Genomic DNA, 23,812 nt, shown 5'->3' with positions numbered 1-23,812 from the left:
AAGCTATTAATAAATAGTAGGCCCCGCCCTGTGTCGCAGACCTCCTCCTCACAGTGTCGGAGGCTTTACATATACAGTCTCTTTCACCCTTTTTTAAACCACCGTGATTCCCTGTCCATCCAATATGACAGGGTCTTTTAGTCCAATAAATTCCCGTAACAATCGTGCATATCATGTTTAATTTCCTGTATTTGGCAGAGATATTGTACTTATAGCGCTTATCATTAATAGGCTATGGAGGGAAAAGGTCGTTGAACGTTTATACAGAGGTCAAGTTCAACATTGCTCTGACTTGGTTAAAAACACAAGCAATATGTTCTTTACTCATAAGGATTCAGAAAACGTATAGTTTGACCTATCTACGATGTACGGTTTTGGCGTTATGAGCAAAAAGGTAACATTGTAACGTCATATGTTTAAGTTTGGCCCCACGTGGAACAATTTTGTAAACTGCTCCGATTTTGTTGAAAATGGCCCCAAATGATTGGCTTTACCCAGAAAAATAATAGTTTAGTTCTTTGTGAAATGTTTCGCTACCTCAGTAACACATCAAAATCGACAATAAAATGTGAATGAATGAATGAACAATATCTATTGAGTTGCATTGAGTTCAATATTGAATCAATTTGACCTTGACAAATGGTTGCGTTACCTGAATAAAAAAGCACCCAAGATAGTTTAACTATCTTTTTTCTGATTTCTTGCAACAGGGCAGATACTTTGATATCAGTTTCATCAAAATAGCAAATTTTATTTTCACCCCTAGCGGGTGCAGAATTGAAACTATGACGTCACAATATTACTCTTTTGCCCATAACTCCATAACCGTACATCATAGATGGGTCCAAGTATACTTTTTCTGAATTCTTCTTACCAGTGGATCACGATGGTATAAGTTTTTAACAGGTCTGAGTAATTTACTGTTAAAATGGATCTAAATTAATTTGCTCTATAAGTACTATTCTTCTGCTAAATATGACAACTTTAACATGATTTGCACGATTGTAGTGCATGTAAACTCAAATCAATCGCACTGTTTGGTTGTTAAGTTGAGATGAGTCACGGCTCACTAAACAATCGCCGCCAAGATATCAGACGGTCTGAAGATACAGCCAGAATAGGATGTGAAATTGTTGCCAGTTAAAATAATAAGTCCAGTTGAACAGATTTTAATTTTCGACTTGATAATTATTATTATTAATTATATAGTTATAACTTACGAGTCAGAGTGACGGTGAACTGACAAATTGCCTGGTTTCCACTTGAATCTCTGGCAGTGACAGTGACGGTTGTTGTTGGTGGATTAGCACTGAAGAAATTTCCTGACGGGGTACTATAAGATAGTTGGACAAATCTTCCACTATTATCTGTTGCAGTAGCTGCAGGATACGTTACCACTGTACCACCTTGTCCTTGGGGAATGGTAGCTTGTTGGTTCGGTGGACAGTTTACATTAGGTGGAGTGATGTCTGGTCCTGGGCCAGTTGCTGTTAGTGGAAATTTAAATTGTGTCAACATTATCTCAAGTTTGAATTATATGTATAAAGAGAGTTAACGATAAAAGTTTTTGTAGGCCTACTTTTGAACGGGTTTATCCTCTTTTTAAAAAATATTTATAAAGCTATTAATAATTAAAACCAAAACTATTAAAAAGTTTTATCCGAAATTTAAGAAAAATATTGATACATTTAATATAGTGTTAACCTGAATTTAAACTCGATTGCTTATCGAGTTTGCAAAGCAACCAACAACTGATATGTAACTAATTTGTTTATTAAACAGCTAAAAATTAGATAATTGTTTGAAAATCAATCGGTCTAGTGACTGTTTAACATTCTGTTTTTATCACACATACTTGTAACGGTGACGGTAAATGTACATCTAGCGACGTTCCCGCTAGGATCGCTCGCTACAACGCTAACGGTAGTTACAGGTGGATTAGCGGAGAAGGATGACCCTGATGGAGGCGAGTAGTTAATGCTGACCTGTCCACCACTGTTATCGAATGCTGTTGCCGGCGGATAGTTGACGACTGTGAATGTTTGTCCTGGATTGACAGTAGCTGTTTGGTCTTGAGGACAAGTTAGAGTTGGTGGAGTTGTGTCGGTCGGACCTATGGATATGGATTTATGAAAGGGATGAAAGCATTTATTTATTTATTTATGATTAATTCCGCAAAATTGACAACAGTACAAAAAATATGCAAGAACGAATCAAGCGTCATCACACAAGAAACACACAGCCAAGTTAATGAGTCAGGATACTCCATAAAATTATTTCCAATGAGGTCAAATAAATGAAAAGGTGCCTGTAAAAAGGTGATGAAAACAGAGCTATAAACAAGGGGACTAAAATGAGATAAGTTAAACATATTCGGCCATATCTGGTCTATTGAGGGTGTGGATAATGACTTTTGACATCGGATTTGAAGGAAGTCTTGTTAGTAATGGACCTGATGTGAATTGGTAAATAATTCCAGTAAAGGGTACCATGATAAAAAAAAAAAGGAGTTGGAAGCAAGCCCGCCCGTGGAAGCAAGACCACTGACTCTAGGGACATGAAAATTGTGTGCGCTAATCACGTACGATGAGTCTCGGTGTCTGTGGTTTTAGTGAAAAATTGATCATAGAAAGTTGTATTCATTGAATAAAAAACATTGAATATGTGTTGAATTAAAATTGTAACTTAAACACTACACTAATCTATTTTTCGCTCACCTGGGACGTTTTCACTAGCTCGACTAGCGTCTCCAGCAGATGATGATGCTGTGATGATATCTTGTCTACAATCGGGATATCTCTCACTGATGACGTCAAGATAGACAAGATATCATCACAGCATCACCATCTGCTGAAGACGCTTGTAGAGCTAGTCGAGAAATGTACACAATATTAAAATTCCCACCACTACCGTTGCGTGATAGACACCCATATAATAAAGGACGCGACGGTGGGATGGTACTATGAACTCTGTCCCAATAACCAGAATTCCAATGTTCATTCAACAACTATTGACTGAACTCTCACTACTTTTCATAATTTATGCACCATCGCAGAAGATGGCTGTAAATGTAAAAAAAGTAAACATAAGATATACGCTGTGATTGGTCAATGCTACCCGGAAAGCCGCGGCTAACTATATATGAATCTTTTTAAAAGAATACTCGCATTCCAAAGAAATGCATCGCGCTGATTGGACAATAATTATTACTATTATTCCCATTATAGTTTTCCAACCATGTCATTACTAAGCGATACGATTATCACTGCATGACATGCTACACAAATGCAAACGGATGTGCATTTCCTTGTAACTTTTGTGCTTAAATTAGAGTAATAATAAACTTACCGCCTCCTTGTTCACAAGTGACTCCAGAGAATTGACCAGTGCATGCGCAGACAAAATATGTATTGAATGGTGTACATTGAGCACCGTTCTGGCATGGGTTGCTAAGACATGGGTTTTCACCTATAATAAAAATAAACACAAAACCGTGTCAATGTAGTTTAATGGAGGGTAAACATAACCAATGTAGTTTAATACCTCGACGGATCAGTGTATGAACATGAGCGATGAATGAGACAATTGTCAGATGAATAGAAACGTTGAAAACAAGATTGATATGATGAGCAACACTAATTAAAAGAAAAAAAGTTGGTGATCAGTGAAATTGAAATACATCGAGCAACTTGAAAATGGTATGATAATAAAATATTATGAATGGAATGAATGTTTCTAATCAAAAGAAATTTTTACAAAATTTGTTTCATTTGCATCTTTCAAATTCAAGATGGAATCCGAAATGGCCGCAGACTATTTATCGGTAAAAAGGACAAGTACCAGCAATGGCTGTAAAAGAATGTGCGAAATGTGAAAGTACTTCCATGAATCAACTAGCCGTAGCCTCTGATCATGATGTATACCACCAGACAAAACGTCTTGAATGGTATTAGTAATACAGATCCATCCTTGCAAACAGATTTTAGATGTCAAAAATATCAATTTTTAATCATTTACCATAAAAATGTGTATTATATCGCGAATTAAAAAAAAAATCAAAATTATTTGATATCAGAAGGACATTCTTCGAATTCAGAATGCAATTCGATATATCTGATGTGCTCTCATGTCCCACAAAAAATACTATCCAAACGTTCATACCCACCTCTTAAAGTATTTAAATTGCTGCAGTGTTTTTCGACAATTTTGAAATAATAACTTACTACTTATTTCGCAGAATTGTCCGAAGAATCCGATATTACAGTCACAGACTGCAGCAGTTCTTTGGGCGTAACTGAAATAGGCATTGACACATGTTCCTCCATTTCTACAAAATACTCCAGAACACTCATCCGCAGCAGGATTATTCACTGAAAGCAAGATTAGATAAGATAGATAGATAGTCATTCCCGAAATCCTTTATGAATTAGAAACCGAATATACGTCATCGCCGATGCGCACATCGTCATTACGCACGCTCATATGGTGGAACATTAGACTATGTCATAGTCGATTTTTGATAAATACATTATGTTATTAATCATGATGAACGCATTCAGTTGAACTCGAAATTATACTAATATTAATTACATCAAAATACTAGTAAATGGTTATAAAAAAGTTTTATAATTATATTAGTAACAGCAAACGTTTACGCAGGCTTATATTATTATTGAATGCAACATATTATAATGACAAAATTATCATTATTATAATGATCACTTCAATACTGAACCATTCTGATTTTAGAATCTACCAGTTTATTAATCACGAAAGCCCGAGAAATCCTGGGAAGCTAACAAACAGAGGGAGTACGGTGACTGAAAAGATCAGATGTGAAAATCTATCAATTGTGCACAAATTATACAAATCATAGTTTAAGCTGAAATGCAATAGCCAGAGTATGCACAATGGGCAAGTGGACTACGGAGTAATCTAGAGTATGCACAATGGGCAAGTGGACTACTGATAAGTCTAGTGGGTCGTGCACGAGCATGTGATGACGTAGTTTCAGTTTCTTTTGCTATGGATTTTGGGATTTTTAGTTCTTCAAGCTTTATTAAAGAATATGTATAGCTTTGGTGGTAAAATAACGAATATGATATGGGCACAAAAGTAGCAACGACTTGTGTCTATTTTATTAACACATATTCGTCATAATATTGTACCCAAGTGTTCTACCATGATGAAGACAAAAGATTACTCGTTTTAGAGAATTACAACGGGAATTCCAAACCAATAACAAAATAGATAACAACAGTCACAAATACCTTTCTATTGCTGTTCTCTCTCTCTCTCTCTCTCTCTCTCTCTCTCTCTTCTCGCTTATAATAGTTTACCATTGATAGTTTATAATTCACCCTCAACTTACATACGCTGGTGAGACAGTTGGAGCCACCGAAACCTCGGTTGCAAACACACGTGTATTGATTTCTGTAAAACCCTTGTGTCGCACTGTTTTGATCATAACCGTTGTAACATTCACCGTTGTTCTGACATGGAACATTGTTGCATGATTCGAAGTTGGGGGTTCCAGCTGCGAAAAGATGTTCAATACAAGACCATAAGATTTTACATACAAAATACCTATTAAATGGCAGGGGACACTCGAATATGAAAGTGACGTGCCTAGTGGAGTACGTTCGGGAAGTACGAAACCAGGGGTCTATAGGTGTGGGACTGCAAAAATATGGGTGTCATTGAAAAATAACTATTTGGGAGATTTTGAAGTTAAACATGCCACAAACGTGTTACTTTCCTCAAAATGGCCGCGATTTGCAGATTTTGTCTAAACTCAAGTTCTAAAAAAGGGGATCATTGGATGAAAGCTGATGACAAAAGACGTTATTGATTGTAGTGTTTGCCTCAAAACAGGGGGTCTATTAAGCATGTTGAGGGGCGCATGACGCGTACCAATATATGGGAGGTTTTTCTGTCGGTGCGTATAAACATGCATACTACATTCTTCATTCATATAGGCTGTACAAGTATAAAGTGTATATTACAAGTACAGGTGGAAATCGCTTCTACACCATACCAGTATTACGAACCTGGTATTAAAGGCTAAATTTAAGGTTCGGATTGGCAGATTGATCTGGGTCAACCTAGCTGTATTGTTTAGTTGTATGTGAGATTAACATTATGGTACTTGTTGTTAGAAAACTGATCCAAAACACAATATATATATATACGCATACATTACACAACATTTTATGGTGTATTGAATACTTTCCTATAATTATAAGTATAATATCTTGAACAGAGTGGGTCTTCCTCACAAAATTATATTTTAAGCCAGAAATTAAAATCATCGGAGGTGGTTTTATTATCTAATTCAAAATTAGCCGAATACCGTATGATGTTTACCTCTCATTTTCCTTTCATTATTTTATTTTGGTAAGAGTGAAACTGGTTCTCAAAATATGCTTATTGCACATCAGCGCATGCATTGAACATGTTGAATATTAAAAATCATACTCTGAAACTTGAGGTCAAATTTTGAATTTTGAGTATTAAATGGGGGTGACTGAACCATGGCAGTGGAAATGAGAGCATTTTGGTCATAATGTGAATACTTACCTATTGGAGTCTCACAGTTGATACCACCATAGCCAGATGGACAGGTACATACGTAGTAGTTGTTACCCAAACAGGCACATGAACCTCCATTTTCGCATGGGAAGTTATTACATGGATTCACGTATATTTGAGTTCCTAAATAAATAAATAAATAAATAAATAAATAAATAAGGGCGGCCTATAAATACAGTGAAACCATCACTTGATACAGTGCTCATATATACAATATAGGAGCGAAATATATAATTATATTAGTTACATTTTAACATATAGCATGCATATTTTGTTTCGTGTAGATAGTTTAATGAGGAGAGTGTGAATACATTTAGCTGAAGAGCATAGTGCCTACATTGTAATGAATAGAGTACATAATCCGATGCGCATAAGCTTCCGTGATAGTTCATTTGGTAAGACCGCTGGATGGATACTCAGAGATGCCCGGTTCTCTCGTTTGACATACTTTAAAGAGGAAGCCCCGTCAGAGCAGTTCTGGGGTGAATCAAACCTGCCTGGTTATCAAATTATTCAGTAACTAGGTTATCTCTGAATTTGACAGGTGCTAATTGAAGCAATAAAACACCAATTATCACCTGTCAAATTCAGATATAACCTTGTCACTGATTCATTTGATAACCAGGCAGGTCTAGTTCTCCCATGAAGAAATGCTCTGGTGGAGCTTCTTCGTTAAATTTCTATTATCATAGAGCCTAAATGTTAGAAAAAATAGAGTCCTTACTGATTTCACAGTTCACTCCTTCATATCCAGGTTGACAAGAGCATTGATAAGCATAACATGTTCCTTGAACACGTGAACATTGGCCTCCGTTAACACATGGGTTGTTGGTACATGGATCCGGAACAGCTGAAACGATATCAATTATAAACACAAAGGTGATAAGGTAAAATTCTGGGGAAAGATTGAACACAAATTCAAAGGTTGTTTATCTTAACAAAATATATATCTACTTAATGTACATTTGATAACAACTAACACTTACCGGTTTGACAGAATGGTCCTCTGAAACACGAAGGACAAGTACACGAGTAATCAGTGCAGCTGTTCGGCTGAGCCTGGCAAATAGCACCGTTCTCACACTTGTGGTTGAGACAAGCATCAATTCCTGTTATAAATACATTATGTATGTTTCATTAATGTTAGTATTATTTTAGAATATGGTATTTTTAGTTATTATTATGGACACTATGATTCTCTATATACGCCTATTTGCTGCTACACACGACGTGAGAATCAATAGTTATAAAGCCATTCAATTTCAATTAGGCTATATCATACAGATATCGAAATAAGCAAAAACTAACAAAAGGTGCTTTATTAGCCATTGCTTGAAAACTGTCATTGGTTTTTCTGTATTAATCAGACACATGGGTGACTCAAATAGATAGTAGATATAAATAAACAGCATCATATAAAATTACTCTTTGAGGATTCTCGATAGTATTCCTCTTCGAATGACAATGAACTACTCACGGTTTTCACAGAATCGTCCATAATAGCATGGTGGACACTCGCAGGAGTATTGACTACACGAGCCTGGGAAAGCTGCACACTGTCCGCCATTCTGACAATTATTGTTATCACATGGATTTTGAGCTGTAATGGAATCATTTCGGATCTTAAGTAAGTGATGTTACTTAGGGACCGTTCACAAACACTTGTAAGGGGGGGCCTGATGCAAAAAGGGGGCCCTGAAATTTTTTGACCCTCCTAAGGGGGGGGGGGCTGAAAAAATGGCCACAAATTTTTCTGGGAAAATTGAGTTTATATGCTTTTCTATGGGGTTGACCGATAATTTTCATGTCAAAAAGGGGGGGCCCTGAAATTTTCGAGGTCTGTAAAGGGGGCCCCGAAAAATTTTCGCGATAAATTTTTTTTGCATCAGGCCCCCCCTTACAAGTGTTTGTGAACGGTCCCTTACATGTTGAAATTTGTAACTCACGTGTATAATATTGCAAAAATTCAGGTCCATTCAAATCAACCTCTGATTGTACATGGCCTACTTCACAGTCATTATTTCATCACTCATGTTACCTCATCAAGGGCACATTTTCTCATTACCAGTGAGATTTTAGGCCTGAGATATGTTTCGTTTAGATGATATGAACAGGATAAAAACGAAAATGTTGTATTAACTAAAATGTTGCAAGTATAATTATGTGTGGGTGGTGGGTCGACAGGTGTAAAATACAGAATACAAAAAAGGACAGAAATGGCAGAAAATGCATAAATGAAGATACTGAGTATTGATTTGGGTAGTTCTAAAGGTTTTGTAGTCATCTTTGTTTGGGAGTTCGGATGCATGTGTCGGGTCCCGTAGAGTGGAGGTGCGTCAGGCCCGTGGTGGCCAGGGAGCTGCAGTATATATAGTTGTATCTTGTGTCCTCTTAGAATGTGTGTGGTGATGCATACATTATGTGTTGTATACAGAGATGTGACATAGGAAGACATGGACATTGTTGAGTCTAGGTTTCTTCTCTGGTCCCTCATAGTCATTCAGAAGGCTCTAGTGGCTGCAGTATAAAACCATATAGGGAGACCACCGGCTATTTGATCTTAATAGCTCTAAAGGGGTCCATTTACAAATTAAATGTAGTAATTTATTATTTATTACAGCATTCTAATGAGAAAGTTTTAAATTAAACCGCTAATTAAATTGCCTCGAAAAACAGTAAAGCCCAAATCAGCGACAAAAAATATGCCGTAAAATTAATCTAAACTTATACTGTGAGAAAGTCCACAGAAATCAATGCCCTCATTTTGTTTTACATGTGATCCAAAGAACTTCAATAATGTGGCGTATGCTTTAGAAACGAGCCTAGAAATCCCAAATTTTCAGTTTTACTTAATGACGGATGATGTGGCGTAAGGTACATAAAAACACTGAAAGTCCAAATTGTTCCGTTTCACATGGTGGCGTACGTTCGACTTAAAGGCCCATTCAGTGATTTGCTGATCCGGACGATCGTAAAAATCATCAAAATTCAGATTTTGCCCCGGGAGATTTTGGTACTTTTGTCATTGTCATAAATGTGTTAACATAGCCTGTTAGTGGTTCAGCCGAAAGCCGTGTATTTAAGACAAAAATAAGGAATTTGTACGGATCTGTAATTTAGATACTGACAGTATCTAAATTAGCTACATGTATTTGAATGGGGCTTCAACTTCGTTAATTTTTTGCCAAATGTTTCATTTCAAAAATACCAATTGACAATTTGAATGACTTGTCCTTCACTAATGAACAATTTTTTTAAACACTTTCGCTGGGATCACTGAATGGGTCTTTGAGCTTCAAAAACCTGCCGAAACCCCTCTAATCTTCCGTTTCACATAGTGGCGTATTAGTTTAGAGCTAGATAGGCCTATATCCTGTACAATTATTCCTTTTTAACTATTTTAAAAAGTTCGTTTAATAATTTAATCCTTTAGCTTCAATTCCAAATGAAGAATCGGTCAACTGAGAGATGATAATGGAGCAGTACTGACTATGTTATTACAGTAGTATATCCTTCAAACAAGTTCTTCTCGCAAACGTATTTTGCATTTGTCCTGCTTGTACGCCTCCATGTGTTACGACGGGACGGAATACAGTATGAAGTGTTTAGGGAAATTTGTACTTTGAAGCAGGGAGAGTTTAAATTTGGTGAGTTGTCACCTTCGGAAGCACTAATATATACTCACAGTTAACGGTTACAGTAAACTGGCAGTTGGCACTCTGACCACTTGAGTCCGTAGTTGTAGCTGTTACTGTTGTTGTTCCAAAATTGAAAGCAGCGTTATTCTGAGGTTGTGGCTGGAAATTGGTGGCACCTGAGCCACTGTACTGCACGCTTACAGCTCCACAGTTATCTGTCGCCTGAGCCGTAGTAAAAGTGTATCTTGAATTTCCTTGTCCAGTACAGATGGTCGTTTGTTGATTGGCTGGGCATTGTATAGATGGTGGGTCTCTGTCAGCTTTGAAAGAGGAGAAACAATGTAATTTGATCAAAGAAATATTATTATACGTTCCATATCTATTTGGAGCGAGTCATGGTAATCACTAATGTTTATGTACAGGTCCTAAGTCGAACCAAAATAACTAAAAGAGTGCTTACTTTGAGTGACCGTTACTGTAAATTGACAGGTGGCAGTTCTTTGGCTGGAGTCAGTGGCAACTGCAATGACAGTAGATGTACCAACATTCATGCTTGCTGAGCCTTGAGACTGTGGTTGGAACACGGTAGATCCCGAAGAGCTATATGTTACAGTGGCTGCACCACAATTATCTTGAGCGGTAGCTGTGAACTGAACCACTGTGCTGGTGACACCGCAATTGAGTTCTCGGGGAATATTTGCTGGACAGGTGATTGTTGGTGGGAAATTATCAACTGTAACCATGGTAACGATGAAAACACAGATAAAAATGATTTGTTAATACCATCATGTAGTTTGTACTCAATAAAGATTATAAAATATTAAACTATATAAACTGTCTATGAAGATCATATTTCATATTTACCAGATCAAATAGGGTACATTGTTCAATACTATAAATTATGCCCATATCATAGGCTCTCCCAGCAAACATAAAAATGTTTTTAAAACGTTATAAACATTTTTGGGTTTTGGTTTAGATAAAAACGTTTTGATAACATTAAATGACGGGTTATATAAAGGTCATGGAAACCATATTTTTGTTCTCAAAATGTTATTGTAAAATAATTTTTGCAAACACGTTTTTGCCAAATATTTTGTTAACACACAAATGCTTTTGAATGTTATGGAAACATTTTATACCCTTTATATGTCCTTTCTCTCTCAATAGGATTCGCCCTTACCTTGACCCGGTCCTGAGATTTAACCAGAATGGTTTTCGACCTGGGAGATCTACGGTGTCACAAATACTTGCTCTAAGGAGGATAATTGATGAAGTCAAGAACAACAATCTGAACGCAGCAGTAATATTCATCGATTTCAAGAAGGCATTCGATACCATCCACCGTGGGAAAATGCTTGACATAATGAGGGCATATGGAGTCCCAGAGAGGCTAGTGGCTGCCATAGGATGCATGTACCATCATACTATAGCTCATGTCACATCACCTGATGGTGTCACTAAGGATTTTGAGATCCAAGCAGGAGTTCTGCAGGGAGACACTCTGGCACCATTCCTCTTTATCGTAGTCCTTGATTATGTTTTAAGGAAGGCTATGGAAGGCAATGAAGAGCGACTTGGCTTTACTCTGGAGCCCAGGAAAAGTAGGCGAATAGGCCCGCGCACAATCACAGACCTGAATTTTGCAGACGATATTGCTCTTTTAGCTGACAACAAAGACGCGCAAGAACTGTTACATCTTGTTGAAGCTGCTGCACAGAAAGCAGGACTAGGAATGAATGCCAAGAAGACCAAGGCAATGCTGTACAAGGAAACTCTGTCTTTAATAAAAACACTGGACGGAAGCGAATTGGAGATAGTGCAATACTTCAAATATCTAGGTGCATGGACTGCCAGTAGTGAGAAGGACTTCAACATCAGAAAGGCACTTGCTTGGAAAGCATGCAACAGCATGGACAAGATCTGGAAAAGTAATCTGCCAAGAGCTCTAAAGATCAAGTTATTTACCACCACTGTAGAATCGGTACTAACATATGGCGTTGAAACATGGACAATAACAACCAAAATGAGAAAAACTGTGGATGGCTGCTATAACCGTCTCTTGCGGAAGGCACTAGATATCTCATGGCAAACTCACACCACCAACAAAGAACTATATGGGAATCTGTTACCATTCTCTGAGAGGCTCAGGATTAGAAGGTTAAAGTTTGCAAGGCACTGTGCAAGAAGCCCAAATAATTCGGCTGCATTCCATAGTGGCGTATAGTGATTTTTGGTCATTTAAAAAAAATTGGCACATATGTTTCTTCAAGCAGAATAAACAAGCTCATCACTTTTTCTGAAAATAGCCACATCTTGAAGGTCATCACAAGGAATGTGATGCTCTACCAAGTTGCTAAAATGTATACTCGTACCCCAATCTCGTACATCATAGCACCCAATTGATTTTGTGGTTTTAAAATGTTGCAATTGAAATTGATTATGAGACCCAACAGTCATTATATTATAAAGCTGTCTAAATCTAAATTAAGTGTAAATTCAGGGTTACACCGCTTTGGCGGAAAAATTCCCGGAATGCCCTACCGCACTTTAAAAACAGAATAAGATTTAACGAAACAATTATATTTGATTAGATTATGTTACCTTGAGTTATAGACACTCTTGTCTCACATGTAGCAGTTCGTCCACTAGTGTCTTGTGCAACTGCTGTGACCGTTGATGTACCAACATTCATGGTGGCACTGCTCTGGGGCTGTGATGTGAACTGGGTTGAGCCGATTGAGGAGTATGTTACTGTTACAGCGCCACAATTATCGAATGCTGAGGCTTGGAAGTCAACTTGAGAATTTGTAGTTCCGCAATCGACTGTACGATCAATGTTTGGAGCGCAATTGATTGTTGGAACTTGGTCATCGACTGTAATATTGAATAAACACATTATATGTTTTACACGTCAGTTCTCAGCTACATCATGAAAAAGGGTCAATATTTTAAACGTTTGAAACAGGTATTTTTGAATCAGTATGCTTCGGAAAACCCCGTACTTCGCGTTTCTGAGTTTCAATTTGGATGTTTATCCTTACAGGTAAGCGGATAACCCAAATTGCTGAAGCACCCTGTATCTATTTTACATACTACTAAGATATTCTTCCGAGGCCCACAATTACATTTGATTTAGTGACCGTTAAAGTCTCATCAGTCAAAATTAGCTTATTTTAAAATTAGTAATTAATTAACTACATGTGGCGTATAGTTACATAGACCATGCATCACTTTTTATACACATTTTATAATTAAGAAATATCGGCCAAAATGAAAAACAATGCATGTCATAGTGGCGTACACATCGCTATATGTCATAGTGACGTATTGGACCTATATGCCACTATGGAATGAAGCCGACGAAAAGTAACAACATAGGGATTACACGACGATCGAGGTTTTCATAGTGACGTATATTTTTGTACTTATTGTTTTCAGTTTGCCAGCAATATTATGTATTTGTTTCTTTTGAAGAATATATAAAATAAAAGTTACTACAGAAATTTCACATCATTTACAATATATGATGAATGTCTGATTGACACAACTCGAATTTAAACTGGCATTTCTTCAAACCCGATTTTCTCGAAAAGTTGCTTATTCGCGGTGCCCCACTATATTCCACTCTGGAATACAGCCGACGAACTGTTATCCACAAAACAATACAGGATAGGATATTATCAAAAAACATATCCAGCACATTTCATATCTGCCTAAATTCTTCAAGCAGAATAAACAAGCTCATCACTTTTTCTGAAAATAGCCACATCTTGAAGGTCATCACAAGGAATGTGATGCTCTACCAAGTTGCTAAAATGTATACTCGTACCCCAATCTCGTACATCATAGCACCCAATTGATTTTGTGGTTTTAAAATGTTGCAATTGAAATTGATTATGAGACCCAACAGTCATTATATTATAAAGCTGTCTAAATCTAAATTAAGTGTAAATTCAGGGTTACACCGCTTTGGCGGAAAAATTCCCGGAATGCCCTACCGCACTTTAAAAACAGAATAAGATTTAACGAAACAATTATATTTGATTAGATTATGTTACCTTGAGTTATAGACACTCTTGTCTCACAAGTAGCAGTTCGTCCACTAGTGTCTTGTGCAACTGCTGTGACCGTTGATGTACCAACATTCATGGTGGCACTGCTCTGGAGCTGTGATGTGAACTGGGTTGAGCCGATTGAGGAGTATGTTACTGTTACAGCGCCACAATTATCGAATGCTGAGGCTTGGAAGTCAACTTGAGAATTTGTAGTTCCGCAATCGACTGTACGATCAATGTTTGGAGCGCAATTGATTGTTGGAACTTGGTCATCGACTGTAATATTGAATAAACACATTATATGTTTTACACGTCAGTTCTCAGCTACATCATGAAAAAGGGTCAATATTTTAAACGTTTGAAACAGGTATTTTTGAATCAGTATGCTTCGGAAAACCCCGTACTTCGCGTTTCTGAGTTTCAATTTGGATGTTTATCCTTACAGGTAAGCGGATAACCCAAAAAAAATAACCCTGTATCTATTTTACATACTACTAAGATATTCTTCCGAGGCCCACAATTACATTTGATTTAGTGACCGTTAAATAATTGAAAACTCACTGCCCATGACGGAGGAAATACATGACGTAATAAACACACAAACTAGAAGTGAGGTTGAATAGTGTGTTACTGAAACGTATGGCGTAGACAATGTAATATGGGCAATAGAGAAGGTACATTTTATGAAATGTACTGGCTTATGTAAAAAAACACAGGTTGAATAGTTTTGTCGATCGTAAAATATTGTACTAATTGCTATTTTTATGTGAAGCATATTGAGGTATTTTCAGCTGAAATCTAGGAGATAACGCTGCCGAAACCTCGGCGAGGCACAAGTGATCTGGTGAAGGGGGTCGCCGTAGATAGCTGGTCAGGCATTTTTACAGGACATGCAAGCGAAGCCAACAATCGTGCTTGTTACTCTAATCGTAACCGACTGTAACAAAGTCTTTTATTATGGGTCATCTGTCTCGCCTTTACCAGATGAGCCACGGGGAGAGTGGATTTTTTTGGTCGTGCGGGTAATTGAACCCCGGACATCTCGCACCAAAGACACTGACCTTAACCATTGTGCCTCGCTGCTGTATCCTATTGGTCAGGGATGTTGAATTTGACAACCACTTCCAAGAGAGGTTATATTTATACAATTGAATCTTCGCTTTTTTAATCATAGAAGCCGTCCATTTATACCTCATTGGCAATGGGCTACGAATAACAACGTTTTATGTTACCTTCGTTAACCGTTACTGTGAAAGTATTAGTCGTTGAGAGACCACAATTGTCCCTGGCTGTGCCTGTTACCGTTGTCACTCCAGTTGGAAAGGTCCCACACACTTGATTTCCTTGAGGGATTATTTGAATAAATCCACTCTGAGACTCGTACATTACAGTAGGAGGTCCTGAATTGTCTGTCGCTGTGCATGGTGTGAAACATACTCGTGTGCTTCCTTGTCCACACGGTGCTTGAGATGTAACATCTGGACAGAAAATGGTCGGCGGGGTGGTATCACCTGTAATGAAATGACATGGAGAGATATTTTACATTACTGATACAATCATGTTACGATAATATATATTGACAACTGGTGTTTCTGTCATTTCTTTCCAGGCCATGCGCCTGAAAAAGATTCTGCATCATGAATTTTCAATCAGTGTGCAATAACCTAAGCCCATATTTGGGTCCGCTAATTTTTAGAGGAATAAGAACAATAATACCATTGCCATAAAATTATTTATTTATTCATATCTATCTATTTATTTACCAGGTCAAGTAGGGTACATTGTTCAATACTATGCATGTATTGTATTTTCCCATTGAAAAAACAAAATTGATGTTTTATACATCAGTTATTTCATTAATAGTTTTAATAATTGATATCCACAAAACAATACAGGGTAGGATATTAACTTTTACAGCAAACGACATCCAAAAAAAAAAAACATATCCAGCACATTTCATATCTGTCTAAAGTAGACTAAACAACCTCATCTATTTTTCTGAAAATAGCCACATCTTGAAGATCAGCACAAAAAGTTATGCATATGCAAAATGAGGCATATTCCTATTGCCAACTTGATAAAATGTATTGGTTTGTGGTTTTTCAAATGTTGCAATTAACCATTGTTTCTCACAAATATGAGACGCAAAAACCCAAATCTAGTACAAACAATCATTATATTTATAAAGCTATAGCTAACTTTCAATGGTAGAGATTGGACCCAAGACAAATTACACCTACAAATTAAAGCCATATTATAACATTTGCTGAGGAGGACGCCCTCACTGATTTTTTTTAATTCATTTTTTACACGATTATATTGTACTTTATTAAACCAATATACCCTGCCAAAAATCAAGACTCTATGTGCTGTAGTTTTGTCAAAATCCGAGATTTTGAATAAAACGATGGAACCGGCGTTTTATTATGACGATGGAATTATTAGTCGAACGCATACACGATGTTCATAACACACAGTACGTACACGGCGTGCGGGACGGTGATCTACACAACAAAGGGTCGTACCATAACATGACCGAAGGAGTGGTACGTATTGGCGACATATGCGCTGGTAGTAAATTCCAATTTTCTTTGCTTTGCCGTAGTTGTTCGGCTCAAAAATAAAAGGGATATATCTGACAGTAAAAACTAACATTTTATGGCAAAGAAATGCTAATCTATTTTGTATGAAAATGTTATAATATGGCTTTAAGTGTAAATCAGGGTTACACCGAAAAATTCCCGAAATGCCCTAACGCACTATAAAACCAACAGAAAAAAATCTACACCTAGATTATTTTTGTATAAATATGACAACCAAGATCGAAGATTTTAATACGAATACAAGTAACTACTAATTGCTCCTTGCTCCTGTATGCTAGGGATACAGCTGGTATTAAGCTGAATTATTAACACTCCATCACTGATCGACACGCGATTCGCTACAAATGAAAATAGAATGATTTTTGGTTCGGACAATCGCGCAACCTCAGTTATTTGGTCCACATCAGCGCAAGTGCATTATTTTGTCTATTTTCTCTCCCAATAAGTAATACAAGTTTATTAATCTATTTCATACACGAGAAGAAACAAAACACGTGATTTTTACTTTTTTTATATAACAAATTATCACTAAAAATGTTGGAAAGCAGAACCAAATATAAATGCATCAACCCGCCCAAACCTGTAGTTGAAAACAAATTTAATAAATTAATGCAAATTTTTGGCTCTCATATAGAAGTGGATGTCAAGGACATTAAACCATGGTGGATATAGCAAATAATGAAGTCGGACAACCCATCTCAAAATTATATTATGGGGGTGCCTTTGGGACTTGTTCCTGTATATGTTGCTTTTTAATAGCATTGTTGGCAACACATATGTTAGCTATATTGCTTTTCCATATTAAACTTGAGAAAACACTACGCGGGACGCGTCATTTTATTCCGTAGGCGGCGGTAGAGTGTCACTTGTAATGAATATGCATTCTAGTTGTTTTTTAATGTTGTTAACAGTTATCTGTCGCCTGAGCCGTAGTAAAAGTGTATCTTGAATTTCCTTGTCCAGTACAGATGGTCGTTTGTTGATTGGCTGGGCATTGTATAGATGGTGGGTCTCTGTCAGCTATTAAAGAGGAGAAACAATGTAATTTGATCAAAGAAATATTATTATACGTTCCATATCTATTTGGAGCGAGTCATGGTAATCGCTAATGTTTATGTACAGCTGCTATAATTAAAGACAGAGATAAAAGCAATTGATCGTGTTTGATGTCACTGTCAATTACGATCCTTGATTGGTTTACACAGGTTAATCAGCGCGTAAAAGGAAGACCGATCTATCTGGTGCTGATCGGAGAAAAGGAATAGCAGCAAATGGCGAAAAAGTACGTACTTTTACAAGGCAAAAAGCAGCTTTTCTAGGCATTGTTGACATGGTGCCTTCGCCAAAGAAAGTTTCCTACTATAAAGACCTAACTTTTGACATGGTTTGCATGTCGGAAGGTGCAAAATTAACAATAAGGCGCCCGGTTATAAATCCGCGTTCAGCAAGTCATCATCACGACACTTGTAAACAAACCGTGCTCGAATTTGATTGACAGATGACGTCAGACGCAATAAATTCTCTTTATCTCTGTCTTTAATTATAAGTCGAGCCAAAATAACTAAAAGAGTGCTTACTTTGAGTGACCGTTACTGTAAATTGACAGGTGGCCGTTCTTTGGCTGGAGTCAGTGGCAACTGCAATGACAGTAGATGTACCAACATTCATGCTTGCTGAGCGTTGAGACTGTGGTTGGAACACGGTAGATCCCGAAGAGCTATATGTTACAGTTGCTGCACCACAATTATCTTGAGCGGTGGCTGTGAACTGAACCACTGTGCTGGTGACACCGCAATTGAGTTCTCGGGCAATATTTGCTGGACAGGTGATTGTTGGTGGGAAATTATCAACTGTAACCATGGTAACGATGAAAACACAGATAAAAAAATGATTTGTTAATACCATCATGTAGTTTGTACTCAATAAAGCTTATAAAACTCCGCAAATATTGAATAAGGATATAAACTGTCTATGAAGATCATATTTCATATTTACCAGGTCAAATAGGGTACATAGTTCAATACTATAAAATATGCCCATATCATAAAAAAATGTTTTTAAAACGTTATAAACATTTTTTATAACGGGTTATATAAAGGTCATGGAAACGATATTTTTGATCTCAAAATGTTATTGTAAATATTTTTTGGCAAACACGTTTTTGCCAAATATTTTGTTAACACACAAATGCTTTTGAATGTTATGGAAACATTTTATACCCTTTATATGTCCTTTATATAACACGATATTTAAACGTTTTCTGGCAACCTTTTCTAACCTTTAGCGAATGATGCATAAATGGTTTGCTTGCTGAGCTACACATTTTATTTATCATCCGATTTTCCTTGTTAAAAAGACAAGATCGGTTGTTTATAAATCATCTATTTTATTAATTATATTTTCAATAATTGATTAACAAATAATAAAATTATTTATCTATTTTCCTATCTATTTATTTATCAGGTCAAATAGGGTACGTTATCGGATTTTCCCATTAGAAAGACAAAATTGATGTTTTATTCATCAGTTATTTCATTAATATTTTCAATAATTCGGCTGCATTCCATAGTGGCGTATACCGTATAGTGATTTTTGGTAATTTTTGAAAATTAGCACATATGTTTTAATAATGTTCATTTTCTAAGTCTCATCAGTCAAAATTAGCTAATTTAGTAATTAATTAATTAATTACATGTGGTGCATAGCATGAAATTTTGTGGTTTTCCATAGTGGCGTATCGACCATACGCCACTTTTTATACACATTTTATAATTAATATTTGAAACGTTTGAAACAATTAGGTGTTTTTTTGAATCAGTATGCTTTGGATACTATTAGTAAAACCCCGTACTTCGCGTTTCTGATTTCAATGTGGATATTTATCTTTGCAGGTAAGCGAAGAACCCAAATTGCTGAAGCACCCTGTATCTATTTTACATACTAAAGATATTCTTCCGAGACCCACAATTACATAAAGATTTGATTTAGTGACGGCTAAATAATTAAAACTCATTGCCCATGACGGAGGAAATAGATGACGTCATAAACGCACAAACTAGAAGCGAGGTTGAATAGTGTGTTACTAAAACGTATGGCGCAGACAATCTGCGTGTTTCTACTGGGGAACGATTGGCGGGTAATGCGTAATGCGTGATTAAAAAGATCACGACTTACTGATACAGTCACTCACTCGCTGATGAAAGATGGAGTACCATCTGAAAATTCCGAGGTAGGAATTAATTCCTTGTGTTTGGATCAAAAGTTAAATCAAAATCATGATTTATACCAACACAGATGAACTTTCATGAAAGTCTTTTATTATGGGTCATCTGTCTCGCCTTTACCAGATGAGCCACGGGGAGAGCGGATCTGTTTGGTCGTGCGGGGAATTGAACCTCGGACATCTCGCACCAAAGACACTGATCTTAATCACTGTGCCTCACTGCTGTATCCTATTGGTCAGGGATGTTGAATTTGACAACCACTTCTAAGAGAAGTTATATTTGTACAAGAGAAGTTATATTTGTACAATTAAATCTCCGCTTTTTTTAATCATTGAAGCCATCCATTTATGCCTCATTGGCAATGGGCTACGAAAAATAACATGGCCATGCGCCTGAAAAAGATTCTGCATCATGAATTTTCAATCAGTGTGCAATAACCTAAGCCCATATTTGGGTCCGCTAATTTTAGAGGAATAAGAACAATAATACCATTGCCATAAAATTATTTATTTATTCATATCTATCTATTTATTTACCAGGTCAAGTAGGGTACATTGTTCAATACTATGCATGTATTGTATTTTCCCATTGAAAAAACAAAATTGATGTTTTATACATCAGTTATTTCATTAATAGTTTTAATAATTGATATCCACAAAACAATACAGGGTAGGATATTAACTTTTACAGCAAACGACATCCATGAACAAAAAACATATCCAGCACATTTCATATCTGTCTAAAGTAGACTAAACAACCTCATCTATTTTTCTGAAAATAGCCACATCTTGAAGATCAGCACAAAAAGTTATGCATATGCAAAATGAGGCATATTCCTATTGCCAACTTGATAAAATGTATTGGTTTGTGGTTTTTCAAATGTTGCAATTAACCATTGTTTCTCACAAATATTTCTGGCATTTCTTCAAACCCGATTTTCTCGAAAAGTTGCTTATTCGCGGTGCCCCACTATATTCCACTCTGGAATACAGCCGACGAACTGTTATCCACAAAACAATACAGGATAGGATATTATCAAAAAACATATCCAGCACATTTCATATCTGCCTAAATTCTTCAAGCAGAATAAACAAGCTCATCACTTTTTCTGAAAATAGCCACATCTTGAAGGTCATCACAAGGAATGTGATGCTCTACCAAGTTGCTAAAATGTATACTCGTACCCCAATCTCGTACATCATAGCACCCAATTGATTTTGTGGTTTTAAAATGTTGCAATTGAAATTGATTATGAGACCCAACAGTCATTATATTATAAAGCTGTCTAAATCTAAATTAAGTGTAAATTCAGGGTTACACCGCTTTGGCGGAAAAATTCCCGGAATGCCCTACCGCACTTTAAAAACAGAATAAGATTTAACGAAACAATTATATTTGATTAGATTATGTTACCTTGAGTTATAGACACTCTTGTCTCACAAGTAGCAGTTCGTCCACTAGTGTCTTGTGCAACTGCTGTGACCGTTGATGTACCAACATTCATGGTGGCACTGCTCTGGAGCTGTGATGTGAACTGGGTTGAGCCGATTGAGGAGTATGTTACTGTTACAGCGCCACAATTATCGAATGCTGAGGCTTGGAAGTCAACTTGAGAATTTGTAGTTCCGCAATCGACTGTACGATCAATGTTTGGAGCGCAATTGATTGTTGGAACTTGGTCATCGACTGTAATATTGAATAAACACATTATATGTTTTACACGTCAGTTCTCAGCTACATCATGAAAAAGGGTCAATATTTTAAACGTTTGAAACAGGTATTTTTGAATCAGTATGCTTCGGAAAACCCCGTACTTCGCGTTTCTGAGTTTCAATTTGGATGTTTATCCTTACAGGTAAGCGGATAACCCAAATTGCTGAAGCACCCTGTATCTATTTTACATACTACTAAGATATTCTTCCGAGGCCCACAATTACATTTGATTTAGTGCCCTTAAATAATTGAAAACTCACTGCCCATGACGGAGGAAATACATGACGTAATAAACACACAAACTAGAAGTGAGGTTGAATAGTGTGTTACTGAAACGTATGGCGTAGACAATGTAATATGGGCAATAGAGAAGGTACATTTTATGAAATGTACTGGCTTATGTAAAAAAAACACAGGTTGAATAGTTTTGTCGATCGTAAAATATTGTACTAATTGCTATTTTTATGTGAAGCATATTGAGGTATTTTCAGCTGAAATCTAGGAGATAACGCTGCCGAAACCTCGGCGAGGCACAAGTGATCTGGTGAAGGGGGTCGCCGTAGATAGCTGGTCAGGCATTTTTACAGGACATGCAAGCGAAGCCAACAATCGTGCTTGTTACTCTAATCGTAACCGACTGTAACAAAGTCTTTTATTATGGGTCATCTGTCTCGCCTTTACCAGATGAGCCACGGGGAGAGTGGATTTTTTTGGTCGTGCGGGTAATTGAACCCCGGACATCTCGCACCAAAGACACTGACCTTAACCATTGTGCCTCGCTGCTGTATCCTATTGGTCAGGGATGTTGAATTTGACAACCACTTCCAAGAGAGGTTATATTTATACAATTGAATCTTCGCTTTTTTAATCATAGAAGCCGTCCATTTATACCTCATTGGCAATGGGCTACGAATAACAACGTTTTATGTTACCTTCGTTAACCGTTACTGTGAAAGTATAAGTCGTTGAGAGACCACAATTGTCCCTGGCTGTGCCTGTTACCGTTGTCACTCCAGTTGGAAAGGTCCCACACACTTGATTTCCTTGAGGGATTATTTGAATAAATCCACTCTGAGACTCGTACATTACAGTAGGAGTTCCTGAAATGTCTGTCGCTGTGCATGGTGTGAAACATACTCGTGTGCTTCCTTGTCCACACGGTGCTTGAGATGTAACATCTGGACAGAAAATGGTCGGCGGGGTGGTATCACCTGTAATGAAATATAATTATTTTGATAATCGACATGGAGAGATATTTTACATTACTGATACAATCATGTTACGATAATATATATTGACAACTGGTGTTTCTGTCATTTCTTTCCAGGCCATGCGCCTGAAAAAGATTCTGCATCATGAATTTTCAATCAGTGTGCAATAACCTAAGCCCATATTTGGGTCCGCTAATTTTAGAGGAATAAGAACAATAATACCATTGCCATAAAATTATTTATTTATTCATATCTATCTATTTATTTACCAGGTCAAGTAGGGTACATTGTTCAATACTATGCATGTATTGTATTTTCCCATTGAAAAAACAAAATTGATGTTTTATACATCAGTTATTTCATTAATAGTTTTAATAATTGATATCCACAAAACAATACAGGGTAGGATATTAACTTTTACAGCAAACGACATCCATGAACAAAAAACATATCCAGCACATTTCATATCTGTCTAAAGTAGACTAAACAACCTCATCTATTTTTCTGAAAATAGCCACATCTTGAAGATCAGCACAAAAAGTTATGCATATGCAAAATGAGGCATATTCCTATTGCCAACTTGATAAAATGTATTGGTTTGTGGTTTTTCAAATGTTGCAATTAACCATTGTTTCTCACAAATATGAGACGCAAAACCCAAATCTAGTACAAACAATCATTATATTTATAAAGCTATAGCTAACTTTCAATGGTAGAGATTGGACCCAAGACAAATTACACCTACAAATTAAAGCCATATTATAACATTTGCTG

The 23,812-nt window shown here is 36.7% G+C and overlaps 1 protein-coding gene across 1 annotated transcript in view; it reads right to left on the bottom strand.

Annotated features, from left to right (window-relative positions):
- Window positions 1–23,812, bottom strand: part of LOC140147102 (uncharacterized) — a 55,446-nt gene that overhangs the window by 15,415 nt on the left and 16,219 nt on the right. Inside the window, exons 3-16 of the mRNA XM_072168877.1 lie at window positions 21,528–21,800; window positions 14,291–14,563; window positions 12,834–13,106; window positions 10,690–10,962; window positions 10,277–10,549; window positions 8,069–8,191; window positions 7,578–7,700; window positions 7,316–7,441; window positions 6,580–6,714; window positions 5,372–5,536; window positions 4,224–4,370; window positions 3,349–3,468; window positions 1,856–2,113; window positions 1,221–1,487 (exon numbers count right to left, since the gene is read on the bottom strand). Of these exons, the coding sequence (XP_072024978.1) occupies window positions 1,221–1,487; window positions 1,856–2,113; window positions 3,349–3,468; window positions 4,224–4,370; window positions 5,372–5,536; window positions 6,580–6,714; window positions 7,316–7,441; window positions 7,578–7,700; window positions 8,069–8,191; window positions 10,277–10,549; window positions 10,690–10,962; window positions 12,834–13,106; window positions 14,291–14,563; window positions 21,528–21,800 (2,829 nt within the window). The remainder of the gene's footprint in view (window positions 1–1,220; window positions 1,488–1,855; window positions 2,114–3,348; window positions 3,469–4,223; window positions 4,371–5,371; window positions 5,537–6,579; window positions 6,715–7,315; window positions 7,442–7,577; window positions 7,701–8,068; window positions 8,192–10,276; window positions 10,550–10,689; window positions 10,963–12,833; window positions 13,107–14,290; window positions 14,564–21,527; window positions 21,801–23,812) is intronic.

This window comes from Amphiura filiformis, chromosome 3 (assembly GCF_039555335.1).
Source record: "Amphiura filiformis chromosome 3, Afil_fr2py, whole genome shotgun sequence".
Taxonomy (NCBI): domain Eukaryota; kingdom Metazoa; phylum Echinodermata; class Ophiuroidea; order Amphilepidida; family Amphiuridae; genus Amphiura; species Amphiura filiformis.
Note: the sequence above shows the minus strand (reverse complement) of the source record. Positions and strands in the feature narration are given on the sequence as shown.